The following is a 14,298-nucleotide window of genomic DNA, read 5'->3' on the forward strand; positions in this document are numbered from 1 at the left end:
TAAATGTAGATGTTCGAGTGTGTTCACTGTTGCAGTCTGGGTTACCCTCCCTCCTATCCCCTCTTTTGCTGTTTTTATGAGTACTGTCTGTGTTTCCTTAGCACTACTCTTCCTCTGAGGTATATTTGCTGGTGATTTTTGGTTATGTTCTAGTTTGATGCATGCTTATTCTTCTGACTAAGTTATTGGCCTTTTGTTTTTGGGGCACCTGACATCTGGGGCAAGAAAAACTGAGGAAAATGGCATCAGCTGAGGCCTTTATACCCCTGGCGCTCTGACGTCAGGGAAGGAGCGACCTCAGGCAACGTCGGACCCAGACTTTGGGACTCTGGCCGATCGAGGGCTGCTTGCCAGCAGGAAGAACCCAGCAGTGATGACTGCAACAGTGAACACACTCGAACATCTACATTTATGGTAAGAGTACACAACTGTACTTTTCTTTTCTCTGTCCAGAGCCAGCAGAAAATTCTCCACATTATATCTCAGGTAATTTACTACAGTAAATGCATACAAGACCAAAAGACCACAATCTGGAGTAATCTCCCAGAACCTTTACAAATAATGTTGTGAGCTCTGCTTGCTGATCCAAAACACCTTCCTATGGAAAAGCAAAATGTGTGCGTGTAGGGGGGCTTATAGTACTACAATGCAAAATAAGTCATCTGTTTACCCATCCTGACTTCTGAGTAATAAGACCCAGGAAATTATACCTGTTTTGCAGACCGTGTCAACAGTTCTAATCATACTCGTTTCCTCTTCCATTTTCTCCCTTTATTCCCAGACAAAGCTCAGCATCGATTCAGAGTTTCCTGCCAAGGATACTGCCAGCAATGCTCTAACACATTAGCAAATTCTTCCATTGCTAGAGCATAATGGAACAAGTGGAACACGAGAAAGATATGGAAACAATGTAACATCAGTAGCCTCATACCTGCACAAAAGACAGCTCTTCCTTTACTAGCACAACAAAAGCCAACCTCTATGAATGAGTACCGCACAGTGGTTACGTAAGGATGAAGACCGCCACCCAAGTGTAAATCACATTACACACTTTAACACGTCACTTAATGTTGTTTGTGGTGCTGAAGTAGCCCTGATAAAGACTCCATGGTCTATAATGTTTTAAAAGTGATGGCTCCTGCATCTCCTCTTTCTAGCATCACCTATCCTTTGTCATACCTCAACCAGGATCATGTAGGTGCGACTCCCTGCTGCTGTCATTTACTACCAAACGGTGGCCACCTTACACAAAGAATGATGCTGTCCAAGCAGTAGCATTTAAAACAGATATACCACTCAGGAGACTGACAGCGGTGATTGGAGCGGATTTCAATGGGCATGTTGTTGAAGGAAACAAAGGGGATGAGGAAGTGATGGGTAGGTAAGGTGTTAAGGAGAGGAATGCAGAAGGACAGATGGTAGTGGATTTTGTGAAAAGGATGGACATGGCTGTGGTGAATACGTATTTTAAGAAGGAGGAGGAGCATAAGGTGACGTACAAGAGTGGAGGAAGATGCACACAGGTGGATTACATACTATGCAAGAGGGCCAGTCTGAAGGAGTTTGGAGACTGTAAAGTGGTGACAGGGGAACGTGTAGTTAAGCAGCATAGAATGGTAGTCTGTAGGATGACGTTGGTGATCAAGAAGAGGAGGACAAGTGTGAGAGCAGTGCCAAGGATTAAATGGTGGAAGTTGGAAAAGGGTGACTGTGAGGTGGAGTTCAGGGAAGAGTTAAAACAGGCACTGGGGGTGCAGTGAAGAGTTACCAAATAGCTGGGTAACTACAGCAGAGATGGTAAGGGAGACAGATAGAAAGGTGCTTGGTGTGACATCTGGACAGAGGAAGGAGGACAAGGAGACCTGGTGGTGGAATGAGGAAGTACAGGAGAGTATACAGAGGAAGAAGCTGGCAAAGAAGTGGGATTGTCAAAGAGATGAAGAAAGTAGACAAGAGTATAAGCAAATGAGGAGCATGGCAAAGAGACAGATGGCGAAGGCTGAGGATAAGGCGTATGGAGTGTTGTATGAAAGGTTGGACATTAAAGAGGGAGAAAAGGACCTGTACCGATTGGCTAGACAAAGGGACCGAGCTGGGAAAGGTGTGCAGCAGGTAAGTGTGATAAAGGATAGTGAGGGGAAACATCCTCAGAATCAAGGAAAGTGTGTTGAGCAGATGGAAAGAGTACTTTGAGGGGCTGATGAATGAAGAGAATGAGAGAGAGAGAAGGTTGCATGATGTGGGGATAGTGAATCAGGAAGTGAAATAGATTAGCAAGGAGGAAGTAAGGACAGCTATGAAGAGGATGAAGAATGGAAAGGCTGTTGGTCCAGATGACATACCAGTGGAAGCATGGAGGTGCTTAGGAGAAATGGAAGTGGAGTTTTTTACCAGATTGTTTAATGAAATCTTGGGAAGTTAGGGAATGCCTGAGGAGTGGAGAAAAGGTGTTTTGGTACCTATTTTTTAAGAATAAGGGTAATCTGCAGAGCTGTAGTAACTACAGAGGGATAAAAGTGATCAGTCACAGCTTGAAGTTATGGGAAAGAGTAGTGGAGGCTAAGTTAAGGGAAGTGATGATTAGTTATCAGCAGTATGGTTTCATGCTGGGAAAGAGCACTACAGATGTGATGTTTGCTCTGAGAGTGTTGATGAAGAAATATAGAGAAGGTCAGAAGGAGCTGCATTGTGTCTTTGTGGACGTGGAGAAAGCATATGATAGGGTGCCTAGTGAGGAGTTGTGGTATTGTATGAGGAAGTCAGGAGTGGCACAGAAGTATGTAAGAGTGGCACAGGATATGTACGAGGGTAGTGTGACAGTGGTGAAGTCTGCAGTGTGAGTGACATATGCGTTTAAGGTGGAGGTGGGATTACATCAAGGATCAGCTCTGAGCCCTTTCTTATTTGCAATGATGATGGTCAGGTTGACAGACAAGATCAGACAGGAAGCCCTGTGGACTATGATGTTTGCAGAAGACATTGTGATGCGTAGTGAGAGTAGGGACCAGGTTGAGGAGACCCTGGAGAGGTGGAGATATGCTCTAGAGAGGAGAGGAATGAAGGTCAGGAAAACTAAGGCAGAATATATGTGTGTGAATGAGAGGGAGGATAGAGGAATGGTGAGGATGCTGGGAGTGGAGGTGGTGAAGGTGGATGAGTTTAAATACTTGGGATCAACAGTTTAGAGTAATGGTGAGTATGGAAGAGAGGTGAAGAAGAGAGTACAGGCAGGATGGAGTGGGTGGAGAAGAATGTCAGGAGTGATTTGTGACAGACGAGTACCAGTAAGAGTGAAAGGGAAGGTCTACAAGAGGATAGTGAGACCAGCTATGTTGTATGGGTTGGAGACGGTGGCATTGACAAAAAGGCAGGAGTCAGAGCTGGAAGTGGCAGAGTTAAATATGTTAAGATTTGCACTGGGTGTGACAAGGATGGACAGGATTAGGAATCAGTATATTAGAGGGTCATCTCAGGTTGGACGGTTTGGAGACAAAGCCAGATAGTGAGATTGCATTGGTTTGGACATGTGCTGAGGAGGGATGCTGAGTATATTGGGAAAAGGATGCTAAGGGTGAAGCTACCAGGTAACAGGAAAAGAGGAAGGCCTAAGATAAGGTTTATGGATGTGGTGAGAGAGGACATGCAGGTGGTTGGTGTGATAGAGCAAGATGCAGAGGACAGGAAGAAACAGATGATCTGCTGTGGTGACCCCTAACGGGAGCAGCTGAAAGAAGAAGAAGAAGAAGAAGAAGACTGCTGCTTTCTATGTCTCCTATAACCACTTATTTGCCAAGCTGTATGCATTCCAACAGGGCAAAATACACTCAAACACAACCCTAATCCCCTGAAAAAGATTAGATTTGTCCAGATATTTTTGCTCTAAGAGGTTAAGAGGTACGCATAGCTCTCAACCTCTTAGCACAGGAAATCTGGGCGAAAACTAAAATAATGAAGGACAAAGACCAAAAAATAGAGACAGATTTTAAACATTGCTCTTATAAACTTAGAACGTTGGTAGAATACCAAGATTTATGTTAGCATGCGTTTTCTGAAGGATATGCAGTCTGAAACTCAAATCTATGTCATTATTTAGTAACTTCAATCCTCAGTGATTTGTCAAACAAATCATATAAGGAAAAGTCAAAATTATGAGGCAAAAAATCTGAACATTCTTTGAACATCTGGACAGTTGAGCTGTATGATTTTTAAATAGCTCTTACTCTGCTATTTTAATTTTGATAAATACATTATAATTTACTGTCTCCAAAATGGCATTCTAGAGACTGACATACATAATTTTGTTTGTTGTTTAAGGCTTCTCCTTACCACCATGCACTGTGTTTCAAGAATATGCATGTCTTTGAGCCACACTTTCTCTGTAGTTGCATTGTTCCATTAAAATAATATGGCAAATCCTGAGGCAGTAATTTCTAGAACTACAGAACTACGCCTGGAAATACTGCCAGTACATTTTGGTGACTCCCTTTTGACTTTTGTTTCAGCAACAAAGTGGCATATGTGCTTGCTTCTGTTAATCATGTTAGACGATGAGTGGAAGGTTCGACTCACTTTACTCAATGGGTTAATGGGTTGATGAAGAAAATGTAATCACCAATTTTCAGAGGAACTGATATGAGACTTCACAGGCAACCAAACTGGTGTCCATAGAAGCTTAGAGATGTAGCAAGGAGGTTTGGCACAATGACCATTAGTGCTCTCTCTACTACCTTTGAGTACCTGAAAGCACCCTTCATTAATAGCAATCTGTAAACTCTCATACTGTTTTCTTATGGTAGTGACAAGTCGTTATGTAGCAGTGCATTAACTTGTTGCTACCTTTGAAAGAAAAAAACAGTTTGACAGTTTGTAACTGTTACAAACTGCTCAGTGCCACCTAAAAGTTTACCCCCAAAGCAGCCATTTCCTCTGTACTGCCCTTGACATGGGTCTGCAGCTACTGCAGAATCAGGTACTGTACTGACAGGAAATGGAGAAATAATTAAATCCACTTTATTTACATGTGAAAGTCACCATACCGGATTAAAGGGAAGGAAAAGTACTTTGTGATAAGTAAAAACCTGACATTTACATAAGTACAATTCGCCTAATACCAGTGTGCAGCTGTTGAGTAGTGAAAGGGTATACATGACCTGGACACATTTGCACTTGAGTCTCAGGGAAAAAGGAAATAATTGCAGACAAATGAACATAAGTTTATTTCTACTGTCAGCATATGGTGCTAATAAAACAGCACCAGACAATATGAATGTGGTACTTACAATACAGTGCAATATGCAGTCAATTTATGCCACCCATTAGCTACAATTCATGACTGCAAATATGCTGTCCCATTCCAGAAAGAGGCACTATATTTTTGTGTGTGAAATGCTTACTCCAGACATTTCTAATTGCATAAAACTAAGATTGCTGCACGGAGAAACATAACCAAAGCACATGCAAGTGAACTGCTGCAGAACTATTCTATGCAGTAGTTGTCTCTAGTCTTAGAATCTGAGATCACAAGACAAAAAAAATCAGCTGCATTTTAAAAATTGTAAATGTTTCTGGCAGAGCAACAAGTGCTCTTACTGCATGCATTTTCACAACCAAATAGTCTCAAAAGAGGATGTAGTGTCCTTTTCCAAATAAAACCCACTTACTCAACAAGCACAAAAATTACAAATCTTGCTTTAAAATGGTGTATATAAACAGTACCACAAAAAAAATATGTAGTTTACTACAACTGTACAAGATGAAAGGAGAAAAGAACGGCAACATACCTGAACCAAGCAGTGACGATTCAGTACCAAGACTTGGGATAGAACCCCCATGAGTGATGGAACGACTACAGGTGGTTATAGTGGAGTTCGTAAAGCCAATGGTAGGGAATGACGTGGTGCTTTGGCTGTTGCTCTCTTTGTTTTTGCTTCCTTTAGGCCGCCCAGGCCCGTGTTTACTTTTACGGTTCCCTTTGTGCTTCTTCTCTTTCACTGCTGTAATGTCCCCTTCCTCAATGCTGAGAGAAGGCATTCTTTTGTGGTTACTACTGGAAACAGTCACAGGGTTTAAGGCTTTGTAGTCTATAGGTGATGTCTCACGAGCCTTTAACTGATTTGAGCAAGAGGAGGAGGATGAAAAACGCATGATAGATCCTAGCCCTGATATCGTCAATTTCTGGTCAAAGATGTCCAGTTTTTGTTCTTCGTAAGAAGGGGAACTATTTGACGAACTGATTGGCTTCAAATATTTTTCATCTTCTTCGTCTAACTTGCTGAAACTCGCGAAGTCTTGGGAAGACTGAAGTGAGCTGCACACAGTGCCTGGAATGACAACAATGATATTAATTTCAAGTATTTAAAATATAGAAATGACTTATCAGTTTAATATATGAATACCACTGCTACCAGCTACAAAATAAAACACAGATGAAAGCAAAATGCATTATTCAACTTGTCTTGCTGCTGTGCCGATCTGCAGAGTCAATTCGTAAATCTTTCGATCTGTGAAACAACTCATGGTAAGTGCCACAGGGGCTCTCTGCCTGTGACAGAAAGGCAAATTGTTTCAAATCCATGAAATAGAAAAAAAAAAAAAACTAAATACAGGACAGAAGACACTATCCCTTAAAGTTGGCAGCATATAGCATTTTCGTAAACAAAACTGTTGCATGTAACAGTGGCTTTACCACAGGTCTCAACTTCTTGGCTCAAGAATCCAAGATAAAGTCAAAAATAACTGAGGGAAAATAGCCCAAAATCATGGACAATTTGTTTTAATTCACTTCAAAAAATTAGCAGGACAACAGGTTCCGCATCAATGTTCACTTTCTGAATAAAAAGTACAAAACTTTTTTGTCTGGCATTACTGACTAATCTTCAGTAATTTACCAGAAAATCATGAACAGTTGGATTCCTATCATGCAGTATATCTTTGGTGAGTAAAAAGTTAACATGAAGTCACCTCTTATCCACTGAGATGCTAGGGAACAGAAAGGCAAAACTGTCAAACCAGCATGACCAAACACTGAGTATCCGGTAGCAATAAGATCTGACTTCAAATGCCCTTTTGCAGTGGGTAACTGTTGGGATTTCCTGTTCTGGTACATTCAGTTTAGCACAACTCTAAAATTTCTCCTGCAAGTACCTGAGCTGTTAAATGAACTCAGGTGACATGGTTCATAGTCAGGGCTTTATCCCCTACACCCAGCTCCTGCAAGTACCTGAGCTGTTAAATGAACTCAGGTGACATGGTTCATAGTCAGGGCTTTATCCTCTACACCCAGCTCCTGCAAGTTCCTGAGCTGTTAAATGAACTCAGGTGACATGGTTCATAGTCAGGGCTTTATCCCCTACACCCAGCTCCTGCAAGTACCTGAGCTGTTAAATGAACTCAGGTGACATGGTTCATAGTCAGGGCTTTATCCCCTACACCCAGCTCCTGCAAGTACCTGAGCTATTAAATGAACTCAGGTGACATGGTTCATAGTCAGGTCTTTATCCCTTACATTACCCTCACATGCTTCAACTAAGGCCATTTTATTCAGTTCTAAACAGATGCATCAAATTGCTGGCTCTCACTGCAAAACAGAATGGTACATTAGTACACGCCGATGTAGATCCCCAAACCTTTTGCTTGTTCTCTCACAGTCACAGGCCAGTCATTTGGGGCATGCATTGTTCTCTGTTGCCATTCACAAATTCTTGGTATTCTCTTCCCCTTGATATTCTGAACCTGTGCAGGGATTATGTGAATGCATCATTTAAGAAAGATAGTTTATCCTATCTTTCTTCCAAATGGTCCTGTAACTGTAAACAGTGAATCATTTGATTTTTTTATTCCTCTTCCTTTTAAACATATTGAACGTGATTAGCCCTCTGCTGAAAATGGGCTATGCCCAGTCAGAATTTCCTGATGAACATTGTATAAATAAAAGCAGTAGTGCTGACAATCGCTCTAGTTGAGTAGACCCTGACCTACCCATTCAGACTTTTGCAGTACTTGTCATGGCAGAGAGTGATGCATTTAACTAGCCATTTGGAAAGAGTTTGCTTACTCACAGAGTCCTCCCACTTGCCTATTATGAAGCAGATGAACAACTGGCGATTTTGTCTGAAATCTTTAGTTATAACAGGGTAACATCTTACATGTCTTTCTGGATCCAAAATATGCAAGACTCACGCTCTCCCTTGTACAGTCACTTTGGAAATAAGAATGGTTACTGGACTGATTGGTTAAGAGGTCGGTTCACAGCTTTATACAAACTCAAGGCCTATTAGCCATCTATGAACTTCATGCCTGAGTTCCCAGGTTGGAACTTGCTGGTGACCACTTAGTCATACAGGTTCTTCATGAAAGTGTGAACTGATGGACTGACTTTAAATGACAAGGGCAGTTTATTCCCTAAGTGTGGGAATTTTTGAGATATAAAGTTACAAATATCATGTTACAGTCAATATTAATTTTTACCAAGGCTGAGTGACTTTTTTTGTGTTTAGGTCATCAGAAGGTTCAATAAGAAAAGGGTTTCAAATAGGTAGAGGTTTCTTAATGTTCTGCATGTCAGACAAAGAAGATTGTAAGACAAAAGGATGAGAGAAAGCTGTTGGAGTCGTTTGTTATAAAATAAGTCTTGAAGCCCTTGGTTCTCTTTGTGAGGAATCTCTCTCTTTACCTTTCCCAAAGGCACCAAGTCAAGTTTCAGTAGGCTGCAGAACAGGGTAAGGTACTCTAAACTGGTGTTGTAAATGCTGTACAAAGGGGTACAATTACCTCTCTGGTATGACTCAACGCCAAAGAGAATCAGGTAGGGAACTATATATGTTTTCCAGGTGGTATTAGGTGTAGTATAAAATAAAAGGTCAACGCCTACAAGGACTCCAAGGTCTTGCACTTTTCTGTCAACTTTTATTGTTTCCTTTCCCATAAATTGTGTGTAAAGCTCCTGGTAATGCAGTTGCCAAATGCCAGAATGATGCAGTTTGTACACTGAAGGTAAAGTCACTTCTACTACAGCACTCATGTGTAACACTAAGTGATGTTTGAAGGAATATGGTGTCACATGGTATCAAATGAGTTAAGGACAATGCTCCCAGTACATATGAGGAAAAATAAGCAAAAAAGGAGCGAGCCGTGGATGGATCTCAGAGGAACTCCATTGGTGACAGGAGATAGTGGAGACAGGGATTATCTTATTCTTATTGGCTACATATGATAATGTAGCCAATTGTTAAATAATGCCCTTGAGATTAAGCATGGGATATCTTCATATGACAAAACATTAATGGGTTCCATCATGGAGGAGGAGGTTTTCCATACCTGCCTAAAAGCTCATGGCTCTCTTCCTCGTTTTGTGCAGAAAGCAGTATATGCACAAAGAAAGGACTCACTTTCAGAGATACTTGCCTTGTGGAAAATGATACATGGATCATTGAACATCAAACACTTCTCGGTACTACACAATTGCATATGAGAGATATTTGAAGTCATCAGTTAAGTACACATTAAGGTTACCTTCACTGTGAAAAATGACAAAGTTCAGGTCTTAAACTGGAGATACTGGGAATCTGAATAGGCAAATGTGAAGGGATCCATTTCAAGAATGGTTAAACCGTTGTTCTGACTGTAATGTGTAGTCCCATGAGAGTGCAGGCAGAGAGAGCTGAAAGGTGTGCCTTAACAGAAGAGCAGGCCACGTTCTGATTGGCTAATTCTAAGAGATACCACAGAACGTGAGGAAGGGGATGGAATGCTTGGTGGATACCTTTCTTCTTACACCAATATGGCAACCTGGTCCACTTTTGCTAAATCAGCCTTTTTCCTCATTAAGAACAGTCAGCAAGCCTGCTGGAAATGAAAAGCTCTTGGAAGTATCAGCTTAAAAACATCTGAGCTGCAAGAGTGAGGCACTTGAGGCTGAGGGTGCAACAGGTCCCCTGTTGTAGAAAATAAAGTCTGATGAGGTATGGAAAGAGTAATTTTTTCATTTGTTGCAAACTGTGCCAGATAAATTAAGAAGTATCTTCACATAGCTGAGGACTATTAAACTGCATTCTCCTTTTTCTCTTTGTGCTTTCAGAAGCACATTTAGAATGATAAGTACTAGAAGGAATGTATAAAACAAACATTGGTTTCACCCGACTGAGAAGGTAACTGAGGCTAATATGCCCTCATGTGGTACTCCACTGCAGAAGCTGGGATGTTGAGTATTTACTTGGAATGCAAACAGGTCTATTTTTTTGGGAAGCCCACCTCTCACAGACATGCAGTAAGCAGACTGGTGAATCTCCAGTGTCCCTCAGAGTGAGAGTGTGTGTGTGTGTGACAGAGAAACAGAAGAAAGGCCTGGCAATCTACTTTCATTTCCTACATGTGGATGTAACAGCTGCTCGCAAAGTCACTACAGGAGTCACATGTGACTTGTAAACATGGATGGACTGAATATTTTGCAGTGCTGATGAAGGTACCTCTGTCCAGCATCCACTCATTGGGGTGCAAAGATCTACCTGGTCCTTGAGTTCTCTAAGATGTTTTTTGGCTCAGGGATGTACAGTACCTAGTGGATCAGGCCTAGCTTTGCTGCGAACTCCCAGAACATGGACAGACTTCACTGAGGACAGAAGTGAATGCCCCCTTATTTGCTGATGTGCACATCACAGTAGTGCTGTCTGTCACTGCAGAGTCTCAGGTTTCAATTCTGAATGAAATATTAACAAAGCACATTGGACAGCCATGATTTACTTCAGGCTGATGTATTTGAACTTCTGACCCTTGCACCACCAGCACTGACCTCTGAAAACAAGGTAGTGGGCTCCTGAAACATAGTCTGATTACACTGTTGCCATCTCTCGCTCTGGCAGGGAGAAAGGGAAGCTCTGGATTTAAGGATACCTAACTGCATCACCACAAGAACTTCTTGATGACTGCATGATTCATAGGAAGGGTGAACTCCATGGGTTGGGGGGCCTTTGTTCATCTACTTTTTAGCTGCCCCTGTATCTTCCTCATGTGCATTCTGGAAACTGGGACGATGAAAAGAGAGAATGGCAAGTGGCCCCACATGCCCCTCTGTAGTTCTAATGTCTCAGTGTCTTCTAGACTGGATTACTGCAATGCTCCTCATCTGGGACTCTCAATGCTAAACAGGACCTTCCACAGATGGTACAGAACTTTATGGTCAACTTCCTTGCTGGTGCAAGTTATTACCAACATATAACTCTTGCTCTGCATGTCCATCTTTGGCTGATTTGCATACTTCTGAATTGTGTGGTGTTACTGCTAGTGGCAATCTGCACTTTTCTGTGGTAAATACCTCTAGTGGCCTATGCATCAAGTTGGCACAGGCACCCCATCAGTGATTCTCCCAAACAAATACATAGATTTAAACAAGCGCACACACACACACACACACACACACACACACACACACACACACACACACACACACACACACACACACACACACACACACACACACACACACGCACACACCTCTTACCTGACCCTGAATTCGCAAAATGTCCCTATGTATCCTCTAATTTTTTTCCCAGCACCTCGTAAATCACAGATGATTATGGTCAGTCAATAATGCCAGATATTTGTGGTTTATTCTTCTTACTGTTCAGAAAATTCAGTATGATGTTAAACCTGTTGTTCTGTTAACTTACGTTTGGCAGAGTGATATTTAAAATTACTTCCTGCTGTCATCTAGTGTTCCTCCTGCCTTAGTCTGGAAGTCTTCCAACATAGCCATATAGAAGTATGTCAGTTCTCCTGCACAGACACACCCCATTCCTGTTAACTGTCCCTGATTTTACAGAGTGACCCTGATTTTGCCTCTTGTACCTGCCCTCCCTGTCCATTGTAACTAACTGGCCATCACGGTCAGTTAATAATACCAGGCAGTAGAGTTTCATACTTCTTATTGTTCAGAAAATACATCAGAATGCAAAAGGAATCCTTTTACGAAGTCTTCAGTTGCCGTAGAGGACTAAAGAGCTGCACAGTTACAAGACCGCTTTGTGTACCAAGGGTACAAGATCTGAAGTTTTTTCCGCTTGTATTTTTTTAATGATGTATTTTTTTTAATGCTGTAGGGTAAATGATGTAGAAACCACAAAGGTTCCTCACAAGGAAAATTCAAGGTCTTCAGCATCTGTCTTATGGAGATCATCTGAAATCACTTGTCACTTTATTCTGTTTCATACAGACTACTCAGAAGTGATCTCTGCCTTGCACACAAGACAATTTCTGACCCTGAGTTATTGGAAAATGCACATTCCTAAGTCAAATGGTACATGCGTTACACACTCTAAAGACCTTAACCTGGTATGTGACATTAATAAAACCTGCTGGAGGGACAGATTTATCTCCCAGAGGTTACCATATCTTTGGAACAGACTCCCACTTCATGTCAAACAGAGCACCTCATTGGCCATCTTCAAATGCAGTCTGGACAATTGGACGGGTGACCGTAAATTCACCACAGAGGCTCCACCTGTGTCCCTCTTGGACAGGGGCAATAGGTGCTGATCGTGGAAATAAGGGTAAGAACTTGGGGCTCTAAGGCCATTAGCCTAGTAACTTCCTATGCTCCTACGAACTGACAGGACTTCACTGGTGTCTAGTATTAGCACACAAGACTAAACTGTTGCTCTCTGTGACGAGGGTACAGGGTTCAACCCCTTTTACAAATTTTTAAGTGACTTACTGTAATATTTAACAAGCTCCCCTGGTGTCCAGTATCCCCCTGCTCATTTTTCTTTTATGCTGCAAAACTGTTATTCTGTTAATTTTCTTTCTAGTGTTCCCCGCAATACTCCAGGATTTTCCCATTAGACTAGGGACTTTAGAGATGTGACAGCAAACACTCTACCCACCTGATGGCACTCACGGACACACTATCCCATTCACACATGAGCATACACACACACACCCTGCCTTACATATTCTCTAACTAACTCTTATTGTGCAGCCACTCGGGCCCAGGCACACACACACCCTGCCTTATACATTCCCTAACTAACTCCTCTAGTGCAGCCACTCGGGGACAAACACACACACACACACACACACATACACACACACACACACACACACACACACACACACACACACACACACACACACACACACACTTACATATTCCCAAACTAACTCCCCTAGTGCAGCCCCTCAGACACATGCACACAGACACCACCACTACCTGACTGCTAAACTCACAGCCACTTACCTCTTAACACAATATAACCCCCTAAAAGCAATGGGTGAATCCAACTTTTGACTGAGTTAATTAACTCGGCCGGCTGAGCTAACTTATACAGCCAAGCTACTGCCTACTTGCTTGGCTGAGTAAATGCCTCACAACAGGCATTTCTGTGGGGACAGCACATGGCTAATTAGAACAGGTCTCTCCCCAGAATGCCTCATTAGTACATTGCTCAGGCCAAGAAGACTATACATACCATTAAAAATCAATGTGGTGGGTCTGTCTCTGAATCAGAAAGGGCCACCACCAGTGGTCGCAGGCCATGTTAAGGCGTACCACTTCTGAATCTGGCCCATCACCTACTCGAAACTAAGTGAGCAAATACATCATCACCGTACGTTTGTGGTAAAAAATGCTTCTATAGCTGCCACAGTTCAGAAAGCAACCACAAGAACTTCTCTGCCCTAGAATATCTCCAGGATAAGCAGGGAGGTCATCTGGAGATAAGTGATCTTTACAACAGTGTGACTCCACAAAAAGAAAGCCAATAAAATGGAATACGGACATCTAAAGGTTATAAGTATTTCAGAGGAGCAGACTTTGGAATGCCACATTAATGTTTCATCCGCAAAAAGCATGTCAGGGCCAAACAATTCTGTAGTATTCAGACAGCATGACCACAGCAAAACTGGAATGCAGTAAATGCAGCAGAATGCTGCAAGCAATGAAGACAATAGACTACTGCTTGCATGCTCAAAACACTGGTGAATGTAAAGGTTAAAACACCTGCATCCTGAAAGCATTAGAAATGCAGAATCTGAAAAAGAGGGTAGGAAACTGTAGGAGACAGCCGATATAATGGAAAGCTGTGCATAGTAGAAAACCTCAAACTGGAGTTACAACAGTCTTGGCTACAATGGAAAATCACAGAGGTGTTTTTGATTACATAACGGAAAAGAAAGCTACAGATTAAACTGTGGTACTGTTATGAAAAGGAAGGATGTTTACTTCTAGTATCAGGGAAGCACAAAAAGGGAGATAATCTGAACAAACATTTCACTAGACAAGTAAGAAGGGTGCATATGCTGTAAATA

The 14,298-nt window shown here is 42.0% G+C and overlaps 1 protein-coding gene across 4 annotated transcripts in view; it reads right to left on the minus strand.

Moving 5' to 3' along the window:
* The window catches only part of MLLT6 (MLLT6, PHD finger containing), a 2,458,880-nt gene that overhangs the window by 553,900 nt on the left and 1,890,682 nt on the right, over positions 1–14,298 (minus strand). For all 4 annotated transcript variants that reach the window (XM_044055280.1, XM_044055279.1, XM_044055278.1 and 1 more), the window contains exon 9: positions 5,781–6,320. In XM_044055280.1, the coding sequence (XP_043911215.1) occupies positions 5,781–6,320 (540 nt within the window). The remainder of the gene's footprint in view (positions 1–5,780; positions 6,321–14,298) is intronic.

Source organism: Protopterus annectens, chromosome 13.part0 (assembly GCF_019279795.1).
Source record: "Protopterus annectens isolate FY-2018-M chromosome 13.part0, PAN1.0, whole genome shotgun sequence".
Classification (NCBI taxonomy): domain Eukaryota; kingdom Metazoa; phylum Chordata; order Ceratodontiformes; family Protopteridae; genus Protopterus; species Protopterus annectens.